The 22,655-nt window shown below is 30.1% G+C and overlaps 1 protein-coding gene across 6 annotated transcripts in view; it reads left to right on the top strand.

Annotated features, from left to right (window-relative positions):
- LOC129911179 (uncharacterized) overlaps positions 1-22,655 on the top strand; it is a 290,632-nt gene that overhangs the window by 256,672 nt on the left and 11,305 nt on the right. For 3 of the 6 annotated variants that reach the window (XM_055988887.1, XM_055988886.1, XM_055988888.1), the window contains 9 exons: positions 77-1,303; positions 4,016-4,218; positions 4,321-4,597; positions 4,895-5,033; positions 7,969-8,044; positions 8,112-8,230; positions 8,299-8,513; positions 8,852-9,085; positions 20,200-20,567. In XM_055988887.1, the coding sequence (XP_055844862.1) occupies positions 77-1,303; positions 4,016-4,218; positions 4,321-4,597; positions 4,895-5,033; positions 7,969-8,044; positions 8,112-8,230; positions 8,299-8,513; positions 8,852-9,085; positions 20,200-20,567 (2,858 nt within the window). The remainder of the gene's footprint in view (positions 1-76; positions 1,304-4,015; positions 4,219-4,320; positions 4,598-4,894; positions 5,034-7,968; positions 8,045-8,111; positions 8,231-8,298; positions 8,514-8,851; positions 9,086-20,199; positions 20,568-22,655) is intronic. The other 3 variants (XM_055988889.1, XM_055988892.1, XM_055988891.1) reach the window with 2 other exon arrangements.

Raw genomic sequence — 22,655 nt, 5'->3', positions numbered from 1 at the left:
AAAAAAATACTAAATAGAAAAAAAAAAATAAACCCTCTTTTTTAACAATTTTAATCTTAACTAATTGAATTTTAAGCTTACCCAAATGCATATCCGCACAACATCGACTATTGGATACACATCAGAGCACCTGAAAGAACTCGCATCATAGTGCAATTCCAAAAGATCGACCTAGAAGCACAGGATGAGTGCCTCTACGACTTCATTAGCATTCAAAACTACGAGTTAGTATCGAAAATCTCTCTCGAACCGGGCACAAATCCCATCCCGATGGCCATGTTCGCTGATGAACGAGAGTTTAATGAAGTTCACTATGAAAGTAATCACATCGCTTCCTCATCCTCCTATACCAGACAAACACGAAGTTTACCACCATTGTCGTCAACAGGAGCAAAGGTTCATAGTGTAACTACTAAATCCACCGATGAGGATTTAATGACACAACCCGATATGCAAATGAGAACTGTCCTAGATACGCTGGTGGTGGCGTCAGTCGCGGATATCCGCAACAACAGATTGCAACAAGATGACAGTGAAACCTTCAACTCGGCTGCAACAACAGCAGCTGACAGTGACAATAGCTGGAAAAAATCAAAACCTCCACCAGCGTCATTGAACGACAATGGAAACCACGCAAATAAAGTGCTATTAAATCCGAAACGACATCGTCGAAAAAATCATCAGGATATTGAAAATAAATTGCCACAACAACGGAAAGCAAAAGCATCAGAAGAAGAAGAGCTACAGCAGCGCCATCATCATCATCATTTGAGTAAACGTAGCACTATTTTGCGGTCAATTCCGCCCGCTGACAATGCACAATCCTTTTTGCCCTACGTCCGTTGGTGTGGATCACACGACTCGAATATGTCGAAATTCGATTTTGTGTCCAGCTCGAATCAGGTTGTGTTGAATTTCCATAGTGACTACTCGGTGACGGGCCTAGGGTTTGCTGCTGTATGGAAAGCAATCGATATGTCCGGTTGTCCTATGCAAACTTTGACCTCTCGCGAAGGCACAGTTTTGAGTCCAAATTATCCGCATTTTTTGTTGAACAATTTAAATTGTGCGTATGTCATTCAGGCGCCAATGGGTCGACGTGTGTGGTTGGAATTTATTGAGTATGATTTGTTGAGCGATACTCTGTTGGAGGTGGATATTGGTAATGGGTATTTTCGTCCGTTTCGCACAAGAAATCATGTGAATGAAGGGATTTTTGTGAGTATAAGGGAGCAAATAAGAGTTCAGTTGCGAACGGGACAGAGGCCACGTGGAAGGGGATTTCAGGCTGTTTATCATACAGGTGAGTTGAATATGGGAAATTTTATTCGCACTGGTAAAGGGTGACTAAAAATTGCAAATTTGAATAAAAAACAAAATTCTATCTTGGAGGAATTGAAAACTATTTTAGTTTGCATGTGTTGAATTGACCATTGCATTTTTAAACATTTTTTTTTTTTAATCTCAAAATTAATATTCTAGTTTTACAAAAACCAAAGTTTTCTAATTTAGGAAAATTGAATGGGTAAGGGTATCTTTTGACGGTTAGGTCTTGGAGGAGGGTATCTAAAACATAAGGCTGACTTAACGGTTCAGGGAATAATGGATTTTTGAATTGAATAGGTTACTATTTTGGTTTTTTAATCGCGGTTATTGATCGGAAAAAAAATGTGGAAAAAAGTGCTGACAAAATTTCCCATTGGTCAAAACCTTTTAGTCGTAACAATATTTGTATATAGAATTATTGGTAAGTTCGCTGATTTGTTGTACCTTAAAGACAGGTCAAAATTGTATTATTCGGAAATTACATCTGCGAGTGCAGCCATCAGGAATAATAACAGTACGTATCAAATAAGACTGGAAAGAAGCAAACAATGTTAACCGTGGCTGGCGAAAAATAAGAGACAAACTTTTTAGTCATAAATAAGTTTTTAACAAACAAAATGAGACAGTTATGACATGATATAAAAATAAGTCAAAAAAATTTCTAAATAAGTTTGAAAAGATACAATCATCATTTTTTTTTTTTTTAGAAATGGTTAGGCGAAAAGTCTCACACAATTGTAGAAAAGTTCTTAAGAAGTCCAGCTATGAACCTTTTGTACTTATTATTAAAAAACACGAATTGTAACGGTAAAGGAATTTGAAATTGAAAGAAGCGAATGGTGAAGACTTAGAAGTGTTTAAAAAATAATCAAAATCGGTTCATATCTTCCAGTCGCCCATCGGCTCTTAAGTTTGAAAAAAAAAATTTAAAAAAGCGTAGATTTTTACAAAAAAAATTGACCACCCTAACATCTTATTTCTTGAATATAATAGCTTCAGAAAACTCTTCTATGAGCGCAATATGAAGTAGAAAAAAAAATTGGTTCAAATCGGTTAGGGATTTCCGGTTGCGCATGCGTTTCGAAATTTGTCGAAAAATGGCAAAAATCCTAGTCTGTATTTTTTTTTTACCTAATAACTTTGGTATGAGTGCACCAATTTTGATAATTTTTTTTTGATGTGGTCCCATATCAATTTCGTCTAATTTCTGGCTATAGAATCTATGAGAAAACCGTAAAACCCAGTTTCGATCCATGGAAGACGGTTTTGTTTTTTTTTTGATAAAAATGAATTCTCTTGGTCAAGAACTGTTTGACTATTTATGATTCTCTTCTCCGCACAGTGGTGCCTTTGGTGCTTTTTGGCGTAAAAAATCATTTTCACGGCTATTTCTTGACGAAAGATCATGAAATTAAGTACACTGAAGCATATTAGTACAAGAAATACGAAAAAGAATCGAACTTTTTTTTTACTCAAAATGGTAGTTCCAAAATGAGCGTTTATAGAATCTTCTTTTCGAAACTGTTTATAAGCTAAAAATTTAGCTAAATTGATGTGAAAAAGATTTCGACCTTTAAAATTCAAAAATTTTTAAAGAAAAGTTCAAAAAGTGCCAAAGTACTAAAAAGCACTTTTGACAGTAACTCGTCTATCCGACAGGATACGAAAATATTATTATACCTAGTGCATATTTATAGCTAACAAAACTGCATTTTTGTTTCTTCTAAAATATTCGGATATTTGAAATATGGACAGCCATTTTAGGGAAAACAAAAAAATTATCTTAATTTTGTTTTTCAATCTTATTTTCTTTAATTTTAAATAATACATAATCCTTTAAAATGATAAGAGTATCTGCCTTCAAACCCGCGGTTGTTTTCAAAGCAATTTTACAAAGGTATATCCAGCTTTTGGATATCCTATAGTTTTCCCAAGAAGACGGTTGTAAACGTTTCTCAATGCTTTTGACATATGCATTACGCTTACTTGTTCTTCGGTTTTATAAATTGCTGAATTATTTGCAATTGCAATATTTTGTTTTTTACTTTCGTAAGCATCCAGGCGAAAAACAGCGAATCTATTTTTTTTTTATTTCGAAAATTTTTTTTTTTAATTCGATTGAAACACAAAAAAAAGATCTCTTTAAGCTTAAATCATAATAAAAATAGAAACCCAAAAGTTTCTTTAATGTCTGGTTGCTGATTAATTTTCAATCGAAATTTTTTTTTTACGAGTAGGTATACATACCTACGGAAGCAGTTATTTTTGAATCAAATTCTAGAAACTTTGAAAAAAAACAATCTTCCTGTCAAAGAAAATGCATTTTAAGAAATTCTTTCAAATTTATCGGGTAGAAATATATATTTCTCTAATGTTTCTGAAAAAATCGCTGATTGTTTGAAATTGACAGAATTATTACACAAATTACTCGCCCTTTTATCGTTTGCCAAGGCAGGTTTAAATGAAAAATTGAAAGTATTTCTTCCTATGAAATAAAACGGAATAATGAAATAAAGCAGTCAATTCAGCCAAAGCATTCTTCAATTATATTTTCAAAAAAAATCCCATTTAATGCTGTTCTTTAATGAATAACTGTACAAATTTCCAATTAACCATTCTTAATTAATTACAAAAAAAAAAAAAACTGAAACACAAAGTAATAATCCTTTTCAATTAAAAATAATTTCAGTTGCCCAAATGGAAAAGGACCGTGTGATAAACCTTACCAACAATTTTACCGGCTATTTGTATCAATTGAACTATCCGCACAATTCACCGGAAAACGTTGATTTTACTCAGCACCTGGTCGCCCCATTCGGTGACAATATACTACTCGAATTGCATGGCGTTGAGTTCAGTGACAACGGTTGCCCGGGCAATAATGTAATTGAGGTAAAGGACTCCAATTTTCGTTGTAAACCACTGCTATAGTGGTTTTCTGAATTGAAAATATGTATAACTTTCTCTCTCTTTCTCTCTTGTTCTTATGCATAGATATATGATAACTATGCCGACTACAATGGCACCAAGTGGCAACTATGCAAATACCCAAATTTGACTCAGCTAGATGATGAACAATATGTTAGTAGTACTGGCAACAAGCATCAGGAGCATCAACAACAACAACAACAACAGCAAAATCCTGATTATCCTTTAGAACCACAATTGGCTCCAGTCTACATAACATCATACCTGAATACATTACACATCCGGCAGAGGACTTATTCCAAATCAGATATCAATTTGAATGGAACTGTAAGGATCCAACAAGGTAATGAATTAATTATGTCCTTTTTAACAGATGGGATAATCCTTTGGTTTTTGTTGTTGCCCTAAAACATACCGCATTCAACAATCACCATCACCAGGCTGTTTGGTTTTGTTTTAGAAAGCTTGTAATGTGATAATTGTCCTGTAAAATATAGGTCATTTCAAATGCGTGTTTGTATATGCGAGTATAATGTGTTGTGATGGATTGTATAAAGGATTATTTTGGGCTAAAAATATAAATTTTGTTTCATTGATATAAATTTTTTAAAAGCATTTTTTTTTTTGTTTCCTTTTTTAGATAATAATTACAAGTTAAAGCTTGCTTCTGGCGACAAGTCAGTGGAGTCATGTCAGCTTAATCCTTGTCAATTTAATGGGAAATGCGTTGCAAAAAATGGAAAAAATCACTGCCAGTGCCAAGGGCATTATACGGGAAGGTAAGTTAATGAACTTATTTTGATTCAATTTGTTTTTTTTTTTTTTGTTTTCGATGATATCAAGGATTATCAGAGTGTATAGAGTGGCTTCTATAAAAAATGTTTTGGTTCGAAATGGGAATTGCTGTGAGTAACAAAAAGACTCAAAGCCCCTTTTAAAAAGTGTACAATTTTCGAGAAATTAGAAAGGTTTGGTGAAACCTTTGATTGGCAAATTCCTAACTTGATCTAGAACAAGCGTTTTGAGGAGGACGATCAACAAATGTCTGCAAAGAAAATTGCCTATATTGGAAAAGCTTTTATTCATTGCAAACTATACCAACGTACATTATAAAAGAGACAATGTCAATGCTCTTATTGAGGCTATCGACATTTGGAAGGAAAACAGTTTGCCGACTTTAACTTAGTGTTCACGTTCACTAAAATAAATGAACTAGGCAGTGGCTTCCAAAATACAGTCGACTCCCTCTACGTCGAGTTTTCCTCTAAGTCGAACTTTTTCACCATTTTGAATGAACAATTTTGAAGAAAAAAATATAAAATTAATCCCTCTAACTCGAATTTCCTTCTAACTTGAATCGAGTCCTGTTAAAGTTCGACTTAGAATGAGTCGATTGTACATTGATCGGCTAACTCATCTGGTATATCAAACCAGAAAAATTGAAATAAACAATTGAACAATAGGCTTCAGTTCTTCACAACCAACGTTCAGAAAAAAATACGGACTGCTCAAATATAAACGTTTTTCGAAGCAATAGCATTTTCTATAAAAACTGAATCAGCAGAACCAGAAGAGTTCATTGTGAAAGCATAATTTTTTTTCAGAAAACTGAAAACTGAAATCTTCAACATCAAAACTGTACTTTCTCAGTTTTTTAATCAAGAAAATAAAACGCTTAGTAGTTAGTACCTGTAATATTATAAAAAGTATTTCACAAAATTTAAAAAATGGGAAACCGACGAAGTTACGAATACCAGAGTTACGGGCGACAGAGTTACGAGCGTCAAAGTTACGCGGAACCGAAGTTACGAAAAACTAGAGTTACGAATTCTAAAGTTATGTTAAGTTATGACATGTGATTTTTGGGTTGGTAACAATTGCGAGGAACGATATGGAATTATGGAAATACAAACAAGAGATTAACATTTTTCTCATTGTGTTATTTAATCTTGTAAAATTTTGATTGAAGGATGACCTATCCTTATTGCAATTTCCAGGTATTAATTGATGATAAATACTGAAATTCGTTGTCTTTTAAAACTCAATTATTAAATTTTTATATACATCAACTCTAGTTTTTCGTAACTTCGGTTTAGCGTAACTTTGACGGCCGTAACTCTGTCGCGCGTAACTCTGTTATTCGTAACTCCGTTACCATTTCGTAATTTCAATCAATATTTGTTTGATATGCAATACTTAAAAAAGGTTATTGACAGTGACGTTGCATGAATGCATGCAACGTCACTGTCACCGAATATTTTTTTTTTTTTCTTGTAGTCGGAAGAAGAATCAAATGAAGCATCAAGAGAGTTTTCAAAATGAATCCCAAAAATTACAAATCTATTTTTTGAGATTTTTGAAAAAAACAAAAATGCAACATTAACCCCTTTCCAAAAAGTATGATTTTTGAAAAGCTTTTATTTCCTAAACTTTTTATTCAAAATGACAGCCAAAAATAACATATATATATTTTTTTTTTCTTTTTTGAATTTTTGAATAAATCCAAGTTTAAACCCTTGCCCAAAAAAATAAATTTTGAAAAATTTTCTTCAAATCCATTGAGTGAGGCATCAAAAGAAAGGTCTTTTTAAGTTCTATTAATAAATGGAACAAAAAAAAAACAAATCCATTTTTTCCATTTTTTTTTTTTTTTTTTGAAAAAATATCCAAAAAAAATTACGTTTTGAGGAATTTTCTCCAAATCCGTCGAGTGAGACATTCAAAGAAAGGTCTTTTTAAGTTCTATTCATAAATGGAACCCAAAAAATACAAATCCATTTTTTCAGTTCTTTTTTGAAAAAATATCCAAGGTTAACCCTTTGCCAAAAAAAATTACGTTTTGAAGAATTTTCTCCAAATCCATCGAGTGAGACATCAAAAGAAAGGTATTTTTAAGTTCTATTCATAAATGGAACAAAAAAAAAACAAATTTTTTCCAGTTTTTTTTTTTTTTTTTGAAAAAATATCCAAAAAAAATTACGTTTTGAGGAATTTTCTCCAAATCCGTCGAGTGAGACATTCAAAGAAAGGTCTTTTTAAGTTCTATTCATAAATGGAACCCAAAAAATACAAATCCATTTTTTCAGTTCTTTTTTGAAAAAATATCCAAGGTTAACCCTTTGCCAAAAAAAATTACGTTTTGAAGAATTTTCTCCAAATCCATCGAGTGAGACATCAAAAGAAAGGTCTTTTTAAGTTCTATTCATAAATGAAACCCAAAAAATACAAATCCATTTTTTCAGTTCTTTTTTGAAAAAATATCCAAGGTTAACCCTTTGCCAAAAAAAATTACGTTTTGAAGAATTTTCTCCAAATCCATCGAGTGAGACATCAAAAGAAAGGTCTTTTTAAGTTCTATTCATAAATGGAACCCAAAAAATACAAATCCATTTTTTCCAGTTCTTTTTTGAAAAAATATCCAAGGTTAACCCTTTGCCAAAAAAAAAATCGTTTTGAAGAATTTTCTCCAAATCCATCGAGTGAGACATCAAAAGAAAGGTCTTTTTAAGTTCTATTCATAAATGGAACCCAAAAAATACAAATCCATTTTTTCCAGTTTTTTTGAAAAAATATCCAATTTTAACCCCTTGTTGGATTTAACGAAAATGAAGTTTAAATGAATAACTTGGCCATTTTTTATGATGATTGATTTATCTAAATATTTTTTTCTCAATGATCCATGTTTTCGAGTTAATTTAAAATTTTACATTTCAGATTTTGCGGATTGAATTCTTGCGAATTAGAGCCCTGTGTTTTTGGAAAGTGCGAATTAACTGCTACCAACTTCAAGGTATTCAAAACTAATTTATTATCAATTGAATTCTGTTTCTTACACAAAACTTACAATACAAATTTAGTGTCACTGTCAAACGGGTTACCAAGGAAACACTTGTGAGCACAAAATTCGACCATGTGCTGACAATCCTTGTGAAGGACGTGGTGCGTGTTTCGAAAAAAATGGTGGATTTTTTTGCCGGTAAGTAATAACAAAAAAATGTCAAATTTACTCAAAATATTTTACAATAAAAATAAAATATCTCTTAGCTGTCATGCATGGTGGGAAGGGCATCGATGCGAACGTCGCATGTTGCATATCCCCTACAAACCGCTGTCTGAACGAATGCTCCAAGAGCCATTTTGGCTAGGACTCATCACAGTGTTTGTCGTCCTGCTGGCCATCGGTTTAGTATGGTGTGCCAAACGTCATTTCCCCGAGAAAATTGAAAAACTTCTCGCTGAGGAAGCCGACCGAAACAGACGTATGCTCATCCAAAATTTGTTTTTTTTTTTTCTTCTTAAACAATCTTTTTTTTATTTTATAATTTTTTTTTTTTTACTTAACAAATTTATTTTTAATGAATTTATGAATTCTCTTACACCTCCTCTGTCAGGCATTTGTTTCCCCCTTAAATATTTCCCCTTTTTTTAACTCTTCTATAATCGCTCATGATATTTTTCTACTTCTTTTTTCTATTTCTTCCCTTTTTCTATAACCTTTTTTTCTCCCACAATCGAAACAACAAAAAAATTATTCATCATATTTTTTTCTTTCTCTCTCTTATAACTACTTTACTATCTATAAAAAAAAAAACTTTAGCACCTGGTTCAGTACATGGACATCATCATCACACATCACTTCGAGAGCAATTGCAATTTACTACAGCCATACCTCAGACAACAACAAATATCGCACCGGGGGCGCCACGGTCCATATTCAACAGATTGGGTATAAGAAAACCGTCTCTTTTGAGCCTCAGCAGCCCCAATCCCACCGGAGGGGCGACAGCCCGTACTTTTTCGCTAGATGATTTATTACGACCGCCTCCCCGACGTAAGATAGGCTAAATTGAATTTCAAAAATGCAACAAAAAAAAAAAACACACACACATGTGAACATTTTTTTTTTTTTTATTTAATTTTCTAAAACTATTTTGTTTGCAATTGGAAAACAACAAAATTTGATATTAAATACTCGTATAGTAGAGTCAATAGGAACTGATTGTCAAAACTGATGATTTCTAAGAGAGTTTGTTTGTAAATTCCATTAAACATGGTTGTCGATATCGATGTGATACCTTAATCAACAAGTAGGAGACCCTGACTTTAACAACATATAAATTCAAACAAAGATTGATATACCTACATTTTTTTTTTTTTTTCAAATGATTGTACACACTGAACCAGACCCTTACGTAAATACAACGAAAAAATTCATGTAACTGGCCCAACGAAAAGACTTTCATACGTTAACGAAAACTGTCGTATTTTTATAAAAATTTTCATAAAAATTTTCGATCAATAATTTATGAATTTTTACATCAATTAACGTAAGACTTAATCAAACTCAGGTGTTTTTTTTCGTAAGTTAATGTATTTTTTGATTAATTTATGTAAAAAAATTTCGTAAGCTAAGGAATTTTTTCGTAAATTTTACGAATATTTTAATTAAATTTCGGAAAAAATATTTCCTAGCTAACGAAACTATTCATTAATTTTATAAATGTTTTCATCAATTAACGTAATTTTATTCGTTTGCTTACGATTTTGTTCGTAATTTTTATGAAAACTTTAATTAGTTTACGAAAAAAGTTACGTTAGCTAAAGAAACTTTTGATTGTATTAATTATTCTTTTGGTAGATTATACTTACTTTATTTTCGTAAGCCTACGAATTTTTTCGTAAGGCTACGAAATTTTTCGTCCATTTTTCTTCCCTTAATTTTGGAATAACAACCTAAAATAAAAAAAAAATGTAGTGGAGCGAAACCTGAAATTCAAAAAAAAATTGGAGCGGAGCGAAAAGTTTTTAAGATAAAGAAAAAGGCATTAATTTTGAATTTGAAATTTAAAATGTTTAATTTCAAAACAATCGTCGGAAAAGAAATCACACAAAAATTCGATGACCCCCAAATTTTCATTTCTTTTCATCTACACACTCGTAGCGAAACAGTTTTAATTCTACTGAAAAAATTGTGGTTTCAATATTTTTAATAGACTTTGATGTATAGTGCTAATTTTTCTCTTCGACCAAAACATTTTGCTTTAAAGTTAGAAATAAGAAATGGAAAACATTTTTTACCACTTCACGATGAAGAAGTACCTACCTATTATTTCTTACGTCATTTTCCTACATAAGCATGTTACAACCAAAAAGTAATGCCCTATTGACACTCGCGTTTATTTACAGTTTACACTTTACATTTTTTACACTTTTTGTAAGCACGTTTCTTTTATTCAACACACAACATGGTTTTATCCAATTACCTAATTAAAATTATCAATTATAATTTAACATTCTGAGCTCAACCTCGATGAAGAAAAATTCTAGTTTTCATAAACTTTAATATTCAAACAACTGAACAATTCATTTATTTTTTTTTAACATACCTATTATGCATTTTTGACAATGTTACGTTTTTAACTAATGAACTACTCTGCTAGCTACAAAAAGATTTAATTCTGATGTATGAGGGTACTTCACTAAAAATTCAATGTTTTTTCTGCTTTTGATTAAATCTGGAATCACTGACGTAACGTCGCTTAGTTGTCTCTCTCTCTCAATATCTAACTATTTTAATAAGTTGAAAATAGTTACTTGTGACTATTTTAATAGTCAATTGAAGTGTTCTCCAAGTTAACGATTAAATAGTAAATTTTAACAATTCTAACTATTTTAATAGTTCAAATTGATTAGCTAATAGTTTATTTGGAGACTACTTCGATTAACTAATAAAATAGTCACCAATAACCATTTTTAAGTATTTAAATTAGTTACACCGACTTTTTTTTCTCTGAGTGTAGAAACGGGATATTTGGTTAACAAACGTGATGCTGTTTGCATTTAGATCTTTTTACGAGTGGATCTTTTAGCAAAAAAAAAACGAAAAATTTCAAACCAAATATAGTTTACGGGTGGTGAATTCTGAGATTATTGATTGGTGTCAAAAGCGCAGAAACATTCAAAAGCAAATACATAACACATACAATTCACCGCATAAACCCTGAATTACTTTTAAACACATAAATCAAAAAAATTAGAATGCATGAGTGGATCGCACAAACTTGCATTTGTATCTAATTAAAATTTCTAATAATTTTTGAAAGCTTTTTTATTTAATTTTGAAAATGGTTCAGTTTTGAAAAACTACATAAACTTTACTTTTTTAAATGAAAAACAGCTTCTTACGTGAATTTTATTATTTAAAAATCATAAAAAGGCTTTCCAAGGTAATAATTTATTAACTTGCAACCTCCGAACATTTTTTTTTTTTAAATTGTTTTGCTTTGATGAAATGTTTGAAATCAGGCACCACAGTGGCGTATTGAGGGGGGGGCTCAGGGGGCTCAAGCCCCCCCCAAGCCTTCAAGATCATGTTATTATTTAGCTGATTTCATCATAATGTACATGATTAACTGAAACTTATTAGAAAATCTAAGAGATTTAGAGACAGCTCAGATGCTCGAGCACCCTCCATATTCTGAATAGGCTACTTGTGTTTGTTTGAGTAAGAGTCTTAGCTGACGTTGACAGTTGGAGTATTTTTTTTTTTTTCTGATTTTAGCCCAATTCAGAATTCTTCAGATCAATTTTTTAGTATTTTGTTGGCGAATTACATCAAACTTAAACTTTTCAAAACTTCTTATGCAATCGTCTTAAGAAGTTATATTTCCTTTTTTTTTTAAACAATATTTTTCTCAAAGATATTGGAATAAAAAATTTGTATATCTCAAAATCTTAGTGGTCAACATAACTAATGGTTTCTTTAAGCAAATTCCAGATTGCGCTTCTGATTTGGATTTAAAAAACCAACATATTACGAAAAAATATATATTTCGGATTAAACATCAAGAAGAATTTTATTGAAAATTAGTTTTTGAGACTTTCACGTTCTGCATTTGACTTTTTGCTCATTTAATTTCACCATTCAGATTTTCTGATCGAATTCAACTCACTTTGTTTCTGTTCGTGAATTTCCTTTTTCAATGAATTTGCAATTTTTGGACAAAATATTATCAAAACTTATATTTTTGTTGGTTTGTAATGTTTATTTGTTGTTAATTTAATACCAAAAAACATAAAACACATGAGGCATGAGTCATGAAATATAATAATTCATCACTGCCTATGTTTTTGCAACCTCATTCGCTTTACCTAAAACATTTTTCTTTAAAAATTTGCAAAATGTATCTTCTTATTTTTTCTTTTAAATACTGCTTTTTTCCATTCCTATAAAATTGATAAGAATAAATCTTTAAACAGTTTTGAATTCAGCACAAAGACATTCAGACAAAGTTCGAACGAAAAAAATTTTTTTTTAAGGATGGCTCAACATGTTGCTGTGTGTGTAAAATGTTTGGGATACAAGAACTTTGAAAAAACACTACTTTGAACGTGAAAAGAGGAGACAGTAGTACGAAGCTGTATATAATACATACCACTTTCAGTACCGCAGCACAGCGCTTCACTCTCGATCAAAGATGAATAAAAAGGAGAGAAAATTTGTTCGTACATTTACCCTCTAAAAAATTTTTGAAAAATTTTCCAGCCCCCTCCAAATTATTTCCTGGATACGCCACTGGGCACCAAAACGTTGTTAGATTTCGTATACAAAAACGGCTGTATAATTTCAATAGTTTTACTTAAATAAGGAAAGATTATAAAGCACATTCGCTTTTTTCCACTCGAAAAGAAACTAGTGAAGAAAACAGCAGTTACTTACTTTAAAGAGCCGGGGTATTATTCGGCTGAAAGAAAATTTGTTTTCACTTAAAGAATTTAAAAAAAAAAAAAAAAAATCATATGTGCAATTCACACGTGGTAGAAGTGAAACCTTAAAAAAATCATTTTTCTTGAAAAAAAATTTTAAAACATCAATCTTTATTTTCTTTCAACACTTTAAAGTTGATTTTTTTATATGACACCCTATAATAAATTTTATATCATCTGTTTATTAGGTATTTAAGCTTTAATATGATGTTTCAATCATATTTGTATGACACTTAGAAAAAAAAGTTACAACTTTTTAAAGCTAACCATGTAGAAATCTCAAACTGAGATTACGGTACTTCCTGCTTCCACAATTTAAGATTGTGTAACTTTTGGAGCACGTACATAACGGTACGGTGTGATATATCAAATGAAAGGTAATATATTATCAGCATGCGTATTAAAGTTAAATCATTTTTATGTGTTCTAGATGAAAAGATATAACGTGTTTAGAAAAAGAACATCTTTTCACCGTTATCTCAGGATTTTGAATATAAAATTAATTGATATTTTGTATAATTATAGATTGTTTAATTACCTATCTACAGTATAAATTTCATTTATTTATCTATCAAAACAAAGTTATAATCAATTGATTTTTCATGTCGCTTTTTCGTTTCATTTTGTTTCAAATCACTACGATACTAAAGAAGTTTTCACTTCAAAACATTTTAACGTTACTAGTCTGATCATTTTCTTTAAAATTTACTGGTAAACTAAGAAGTAAATTTGTGGCAAAAGTATACTAGGCTTGCGTGTCTGTATACGAATAAGAACTTTTGTGTAAAAATCAACGAATATAATACATACTCAATTACAATCGAAAATCTAGTTTAGACCATCTCAAAATTCTTTCTTCGGTTTCAAGTTGACTCTTTGATTTCCACAATGACCAAAAAAAAAAAAAAAAAAAAAACAATCTAGAAATCATCAGTTTAAATTTCCATTGACTCTACTAGTAAACATTATTCCCTAATCAATCTCTATCTCTCTTTTTCTCTACCTCTAAGTGTGTTTCACTATCTCTCCTTATACGCTATACGTTGTGGCATTTCCTTGATCCAATTTTTATTCTCGATAAACATACAGACAAATTTTGTAGATACTTTTGAATATTTTATTGCAATCTATATCCTTCCTATCTTAACCCACACACAAACTATATACAAATCTCATAAAAAAGTACACTTCCTCAAATAATAATCAACTATATTAAGCGGTTTCCTTTTTTAATTAAAAAATAAAATAATATCCCTTTTTTTGCAACATTTTATTTTGATTCTTTCGATGGTCAGCACATGTAGTTTGTTGCTTTGGCAAAGGTCCCACCCCCCTTTCAACACACACCACAAACTCTTCCCTCTACATATATTTAATTTTATTATTTCGATTTGTTTTTTATTGTTTTTATACAAAAATGCTAAAAAAAAAATGTAGATACATAATTTTTTGTTTTATATTTTTTTTATTTTCCCCTCAATAACTATCTGTAGATACATCTACTAAAGTGTAAATATAAAAAAACAAAACAATAAATTCTTCAAAAAATTCATCCAATAGAAAAACTTGCAACGGCTACCTTGGAACTTTCGCCAATAAGTATCTACATTTTAACAAAAAAAAAAAAAAAAAAAAAAAAAACTATTCTCTTCCCTTAGACGTAGCTAATAATATTCATTTATAGATGAAAATTTCACTGAGCTTTTTCCTGTCGTTTTTTCATTATTTTCCGCTTTGCTTTGAGGCTTGTCGTAAAAACAGTGGAATTTATTGTTAAAGCTTGCAGTTTTGTAATAAAGTAGACGAATGTTATACGAAGTAAAAACACCAAAAAAAAGTGTCATTCAAAAGAAAAAAAAAATATTTCTTTAGGCTCTTATAATTTGTAATTTTACGTATCTATAGTAAAACGTTTTAATTTATTTTGAGTAAATTTTTTTTGAAAGCAAAAAAAAATGTTATTTTTAGAACTTTTTTTGGTATAAGAATTTTTAAGGTGTTTTTATGTTAGGGATTTATTATCGAATACCCATAGTATAATTTATACAATCGCACCAACAATCAGGTCGAAACTGTCTGAAAATGTTTAATTTGTCATTTTAAATTTCAATTGGCAATCGTTTTCGGGAGCATGCTAATGATTAATGAATAATGCCACTTTCTGTACTTTAGTTCGATTATTAACGATACTCAAATATTTACCTTTTTCTTTAAAGAAATAGATGTCGGTTGACCACCTTTTATCAAAAAAACATTTGAAGTGGCAAATTAAAAATTTTTAATTTTAAAATATGCCTGCCTTGACGGTTATTAAATTTTTTTTTCGTCATTGGATAATGCAAATATTCACGTCGTAAATTTTGTTTGTTCAATAATAAAGTTTACATCACTCGTTTCATTAACACGTCTTGTAAAAATCTTTTACAAAAGATCTGGTTAAAGCTAAGTATATACAGTTCTTCTAAAAAAAAACCAATGCATTTCTTATGGGAGAGATTTTTAGATTTTTTCCGAAAAAAAAATATTTTTTTATCGACCACAGCTGTAAACCAAAATCGAAAAGATTTACATATACTTACCACAAATTTTGTTTCTAGCAAAACAATGTACATCGCATTGCTTTTGCGAAAAAAAACTTACAATTATTGTCATCTTTTTTTCAAGAAAAAATAAGTTTTTCACCACTTATTTTTTTTTATCAAAAAGAACTGTAATCCTAGGCTTAACTCACAAAAAAATAAAGTACTAAAAGGATCAATCGAAAATTACTAAAGTCGTTTTTATTTTTTAGCTTAGAAGAAAACTCTGAACAGAGTCTGAACATTATGAGCACGCTCTGAACAGCCTCTGAACAAAGCTTGTTCTCAGCGCTCAGAATTATTTTTAAAACACACCTCAACATTTGTCTATTTACTTGCCATTTTCTTCTACAGAAACAAGAAATAAGATTTAAAACTTAAATTAAAATAAAAAAAATTAGACTGCCTACTGCACTCTTGCGCCATTATTTCAATAGTTTGCAATTTTTTTCAATTTCACTTGTCAAATGGTTGTGTTCAGAACTTAACTCTGTTTGCTCAGTTATTTTGTTCTGAGTCCATCAATCGCGCTTTGAACACTTTTAGAACAAAAAAAAAGAAACACAAATTTGAAGCTCGAAATGCTCAGAGGTAAAAAAGAAATACAATTTTTCGTTTGACAGTTCAGGCTCTTTTCTGAACTAAAAAAGAAAAACGCGAACGCCTTAAAGCTATGATTACACGGTCAACGAAATCGGTCAACGCGTTGACTCTCTGACGTCAAGAAAAAATCCATATTCTCTCTGTCATCTCACCGTCAACGTTCACAGTGTCAATGCATAAAACATTGACTATCACACGATTGACACTATTGCGTCAATGTTGTCCTAAATTACGTTGATCCCCAGGTGTGTCAACGTGACGTTTACTTAGCAGTGTCAACGCGTTGGCTCACAAAACTTTGTTGATCACACGGTTTGACACAAAGCAAAAATTTAAATTTTCTAAAAATATTTTGTAAACAAAAAAAGCGGAGAAAATGAGATTTGAAAAAAGCTCTCATAGAAAAATTAAACGAAAATTGGTTTGACATGGTCGCATTGAAATTGAAATATTTCGAGATATACGCAATGCATTTTTAAGATAAAAATCTTAAATGAGTTCTAATAAGATTGTTGAACAAATATAAATGTAAAATTACTAAAGTTTTGTCTAAAAATTAGAAAAAAAAATAAAAAAGTTTCGACATTTGATTTAAAAAAAATCGAATAAAAATCAATATGGCCACCTTCAAACGCTTATAGCATAGGAACGCGGCACCCAATGTTAATGGTTATGGTCTTAAAATGTAGCTTAGAATATACAAATGGTTTTTGGTTTTTTGTAAAAAAAAATTTTTTTGCATCCAACATGGATGCCATGGCCACACCGAAAAGTTTTTTTTTGTAAAAAAAAAACAAAAAGGTGAAATGATGAAATGATGACATGAGAACCCCCTCCCTCAAAAACGGTACATCATTCAAAAAATCGACCTACAAAAAATGTTCCCAATCCAACTTTCATCACATTTATATACAAAAAAACAATGTCATTCTGAAACGATGACACGGTATTAAATTCTGCCCCGTCAGCGCTCGGACAGGGTCATTGCGATGACACCCAGTCCTAAAATCCTGTCAACGCGTCTCAATAGCATTGACAGAGGGATTACACGGTCATCGAAAATAGTCAATGCGATGACCCAAAAATGTGTGTCAACGCGAGAGTCATCGTACCCGTCAACGCAATGACAGGAGTTTTCGTTGACGATCACACGACGTGACACTATTGGGACAGATTGTGACGTCATTTTTACGTCAGAGAGTCAACGCGTTGACCGATTTCGTTGACCGTGTAATCATAGCTTAAGTCTTACGAATATTTAACATAGGAGAATGAGCACTTTTATTGAATTGACCATTGAGCTTCGAGAATCTTTACGTATTACCTAGAGTGTAACTCGGTTTCTTAAAATTCAATATAAGAAAAAGTTGGGTAATTGCTTCCTCTTAAATTTCAGTTTTGACGTTATTTCTTATGCTAATAACTACTATTAAGTAATTTTTTCGAAATGCAGAACTCTTACAATTTTTTTCCTAAAAAACTAAAAAAAAAATTACACAAAATGAATTTCCATGTCCAATCATTCGGTAACAAAGGATTCTAGAGATGGAAGAGATGTAAAGTTTATAGATTAAGCAGGTTTGAATGTCATTTGTAATTCTAAAGCATTCGAAAGTCGAAACCCTATGTAAATTACTGACAGTACCCCACTCGGGAAAAAGCATCGTAATAGTTGACACATTGAGAGCGTCCGTGGTTTTTCCAAAACAGAGCTATTTAAGAAAAACGACATCAAAATGAATATAAACCGTTACAACTCATGAACGATGCAAAAATGAAAATATTACCTCATACGTTTTTTGCCTAAGATTTACTTCAGCTACTCGTGATTTTTAACGTAAGGAATACAACTTTCAAAATTGTATAGAAATAAGTAAATCTCATGCAAAAAAAAAATGTCAACAAAAATAGTGGTTTTAATTCTGTATATTATGGGTGACTTGTACTCGTACCTACATTTGTTTCTTCGATAAACATCTCTACGTTCTTCAAGCTCCGAGCTTCCGACTATAGTTTAGGTGCACCTAGCCAATTCTAAAAGTTAAATAAAAAGAAAGTGTGTAAAATGATTATCATAAACGATAGGTCCAACTCTGCTCTTCAAAAATTATTTTCAAATCTTTCCACAGTTTATAATTTTGTATTATTTTATGATTTAAACATGTGTTAAGTTCAACATTCAATCAGTTTTTTGCTATAAAGAGTTATTGGAAAAAAACTTATTGTTATTTTTATTGTCAGTGTTCAAACTTGTTATTTCAAATGTACAAAATAAATATACAAAAAAAGTTATTTGTTAAAAAGATACTATATTCTATTACAATAAAACAAATTTATATTTTCAAAAACACAAATAAATAGTTTTTTTACAATTGTTTTTTTTTTTTCAAAATTTATAAATGGTTGAGCTTTTAAAAATGTTGCAGTAAAGAATTTTGGTTTAAAAAGAAAACTATGAAATATTTTTCAACAAAATAATTTCAAAAAGTAATGACAAAATTATACTCAAAACAATACCAATTAGTTCATACTATAGTTTTATCTTTTATCTTGTTAAATCCGTTATTGATCTGATAAAATAGAGTGCTAACTAATAACAGCTTTTTAAATCAAAAAAGTCAATAACGTTAAACAAAAATTGCTGCAACATTAAAAAAGAAAATGCGTGTTGATATGCGGTAAATTTTAGAACTTTAGAATTCACATTGTTAACGTTAAGTCTTATTAAAGTCTCAGTATATAAAACAATGTCTTTCTGGTATGGTCTATATAAATCCTAAACGAAGGATGGAAGGAGCTTTAATGAAACTGTGAGTTTATTTTTTAAAACTCAAGCTACCCACTTTGTGTTACTCGATATCGATTTGTTCAAGCAGGAAATAAAGCCAGACCCTCTTGAAGTTGACATTCTACCAAGCTTCATACCGAGATAGTTTTTTTCTTTATTTTATTTTAATTATTGTAGGTATATGTATTTTTTAAATAAGAAGCTTTGAAATAAAGACCAACCCTGGGGTAGAGTGTTTGTTATAACCTTCAAAATAAAATTTAGAAAATTCGGAGATCAACAATCTTGACTTAAAATTATGTTGTCTGACAAAAAAGCTGTATAAAACTATAACGTCATTTAAAAAAAATATCAATAAAGGACATAATCTCCTAAAGCACCATCCTTTGCAAATAAATATTAATTATGTGTCTGTAAATACGTATGCTATATATTTTTCCACAAGCTCAATATTATATAGCACTGTGTCAATGTTAGCACCAAAATCCAAGTAAAATTAAGTCACAATTCAAAAAAAAAATATCCCGTCCCTCCTTAAAGAAAAAAAGAATAAAAAAAATGAAATAAAAAATTTAAAATTTTCTTTTTTTTTTTTTTAATTTTAAAATTTAATAAATCACGTGTACCTTATACAATTAATAAATATTTTTTTTATGTTATCAAATTTTTAAGGACTTGAAAAATGAATTTCTTTGTGGCTGCTGGTGGGCAATTTCACTATAAATGTTTTTTAATAAATGTTTTTTAACTATATATATATTTATACTGATAAAATTGTTGTGTTATATTTATTATTTTTTTATTTTTGTTTGTTTTTACTTTGTAGAATATTTTGTTGCATAAATAAAAATAATATAAACAAAAAAAAACATTATCGTTTCATTTCCACGTCAAAATTTCTTCATTATGTACATCATTTTTTTGTTTTTGTATTTCTTTAAGCATTTTGTTATATAGTGTTTTCTTCTATTAGTAGTTCACAGTAAATAATTGTTTCATAACCTATAGTTCAATTATTATTATATAAAAAAAAAATGTATTTTCCTTAAAAAAATAAAATCACAAAAAATCGCTTCCTTATTTATTAGTAGTTTTAAATAGTTTAGTTCAATGTTAAATTATTTGTATGAATTGTTGACATTTGGCAACTCTTTCTAATATTTAATTGTTTTGTTCTTTTTTTTTCTCAATTTTTTTATGTGTGCATAGGTTCACCGTCACCCCGAAAGAAACGCAACAATTCAACACCAGTGAAAAAGAATGCCGCCGAAAAGAAACAAATTCTTCAGCAGCTAGTCTCGCCAGCAGCAAATCCACCAAAACCAAAAGTTAGCCTTGGCGAATTGATACAAATGTCAGAAAATCGATTGCGTGCTGCCAGCACTCAGGACTCAGAGAGTGGTGATAAAGAAACGACTTTTTCGGAAAATTCTGGATCAGCTGCATCGTCATCGGCAGCGGTAGCTGTTACAAGTGCTATTAGTGATCCAAAGTTGGAGAAAAAAGTGACATTTGCTAGATTGCTGAATAAAGTTTCAGCTGAAATGAGTTCCGGTTCGGAAATGGATGTTGGACATGTAAGTATTTTTGTCTTCTTTTTTTTCCAACGTTCCAATATGTCTCTATCCCAAACTACACCTAAAACATAAATGGTAGGTGTCAAGTTGAAAATCAGTTGAAATTGAAAATTCAAACCATAAAATTTCTACTTTCAAAAAAGATTGTATGGCAACCCTATCAAAATGAAACAAAAACTAGATCACTTTACTAGTGGAGTAACTAAAGTAAATTATAAGGGAGTCGACGGAACAGCTCCGATTTTGATGATCTTTTGTTTCCAAACGTCGGCGTCAGTAATCAAAAATACTTTAATACTTTATGGGTTAAAAATTGCCGATGTTGCGGCATTGTTTTTTTTTTTTTTTTTTAAATAAAACTAATTTTTTTTGAACAAAACCAATTTTTTTGCTTTAATTTAATAAATTAAATGATACCAAAAGATTCTATTGGTAATTTTAGGGAAACAAAATATATGGGAGTGGAAACAATCTTCCTCTAACTCAGAATTTTGAAAAAAAAAATTATTAAAAAAAATTTAAATGACTTATTTTCAAACTTTTTCGTAGTAAAATATTTTTATTTTTAACATTTTGTTGGCCATAAATATTTTTAGTTAAATTCCGAAGAGGAAAAGGTAATATATATAACAGTTTTGAAAAAAAAAACTAGAAATTACCTACTTTAATTTAATTGAATTTTTTTGATAAAAACTGAATTTTTGTATTAAAATAATTAAATTGAACTTTGAAAAACAATACCTTTAAATTTTCGCTATTTAACCTTAAACAATAAGGGCTGTTGAATGAAGAAAAAATAACTTCATATTTAAATGTTGAACTTTATAAAAACTATGTATTAAAAAAAGTTCTTTGAAAATGAAATATTTCTTAATTTTTTCCATAAACTGTAATTCATATTAACATTTAATTTTATGGATTCAAATAACCATAAATATGGCCAAACAATTTTGAAAAATTATATGAAAAAATATTACGAAAAAGTTTTAAAAATGACATGTTAAAATTTTTTTCAAAATTCTGTTTATTTCAAAATTCAAATACTTGTTTGTTTTTGAAGTCAATTTGTTAGAAAAATGCATCTACCGCTTAAACGATGCAAGATTGTCCTTCACTCCAACATAAATTTTTTTTTTCCTTTAATGCCCCTGACAATCTTTTGGAATCAATTTATTTATGAAATTTAAACAAAATTTTCGAAAACAATTTTTTTTTGTTCAAAAATTTTGTTGTTCAGTCAAATTTAATAAAATGCACGACTGGGGTCGCACGTACTTGCTCTTGCAGTTCAAAGTACTTTTATGTTAGTCTACTTATAGATTTTAAAAGCTGACTCTAAATTTAAAAAAAATTGATATTGGGGAAGAGCCGCCATTTAGGGTAAAATTTTGTTAAATGAAAAAATTTTGTTCTGTTATTTGACTTTTTGATAAAAAATTAAAATGCAGTTTTATTTCGACACGAAACCAATACTTGCCCTATAGAGCAAGTAAAAAATCAATACGGCAACATCGGCAATTTTTACCTTTTAGAGGTTAAAGTTTTTTAAATTACTTACGTTTGAAAAAGAGATCATCAAAATCGGAGCTGTTCGTGTTCGGCCGTGATCCCTAATACTGCTTTAGCTACTTTTGAGCTTTAGTTACTCCACTATTTCTATTTTTTGCTTAAGGCTATCATCAAAAGAAAAATTTACATTAACGTAATATTTAGCCGTTTAAATGGCTCACGAAAGTTTACGAAACTGAGTAGAACGTTCATTATTGTAAGTGACGTACGTTTTAGCTGGCTTAAATTTAATTCTAAGTCTATTTAATTGGGTTAAGGGCCAATTTTACAAACGTTTTAAGTCTTGGTTCAAGTTTTTAACTCACCAATTTTGGAGGATCAGTAGTTGTGTTTTAACTCGGGATCAGGCAGGGTATTTTATCAGAAGAGAGTTAAAGAAAGACTGTTGAATCACTTTTTTAATATTTGCACAACTCTGAAATATAGTCAAGTGATAAGCCTTACGTATCTAACGGATAAAATTTAAAATCATCCATGAAAATTGAAAAGTATATGACTCCGATTTTTCTTAAAATTATC

Source organism: Episyrphus balteatus, chromosome 2 (assembly GCF_945859705.1).
Source record: "Episyrphus balteatus chromosome 2, idEpiBalt1.1, whole genome shotgun sequence".
In the NCBI taxonomy this organism is placed as follows: Eukaryota; Metazoa; Arthropoda; class Insecta; order Diptera; family Syrphidae; genus Episyrphus; species Episyrphus balteatus.
Note: the sequence above shows the minus strand (reverse complement) of the source record. Positions and strands in the feature narration are given on the sequence as shown.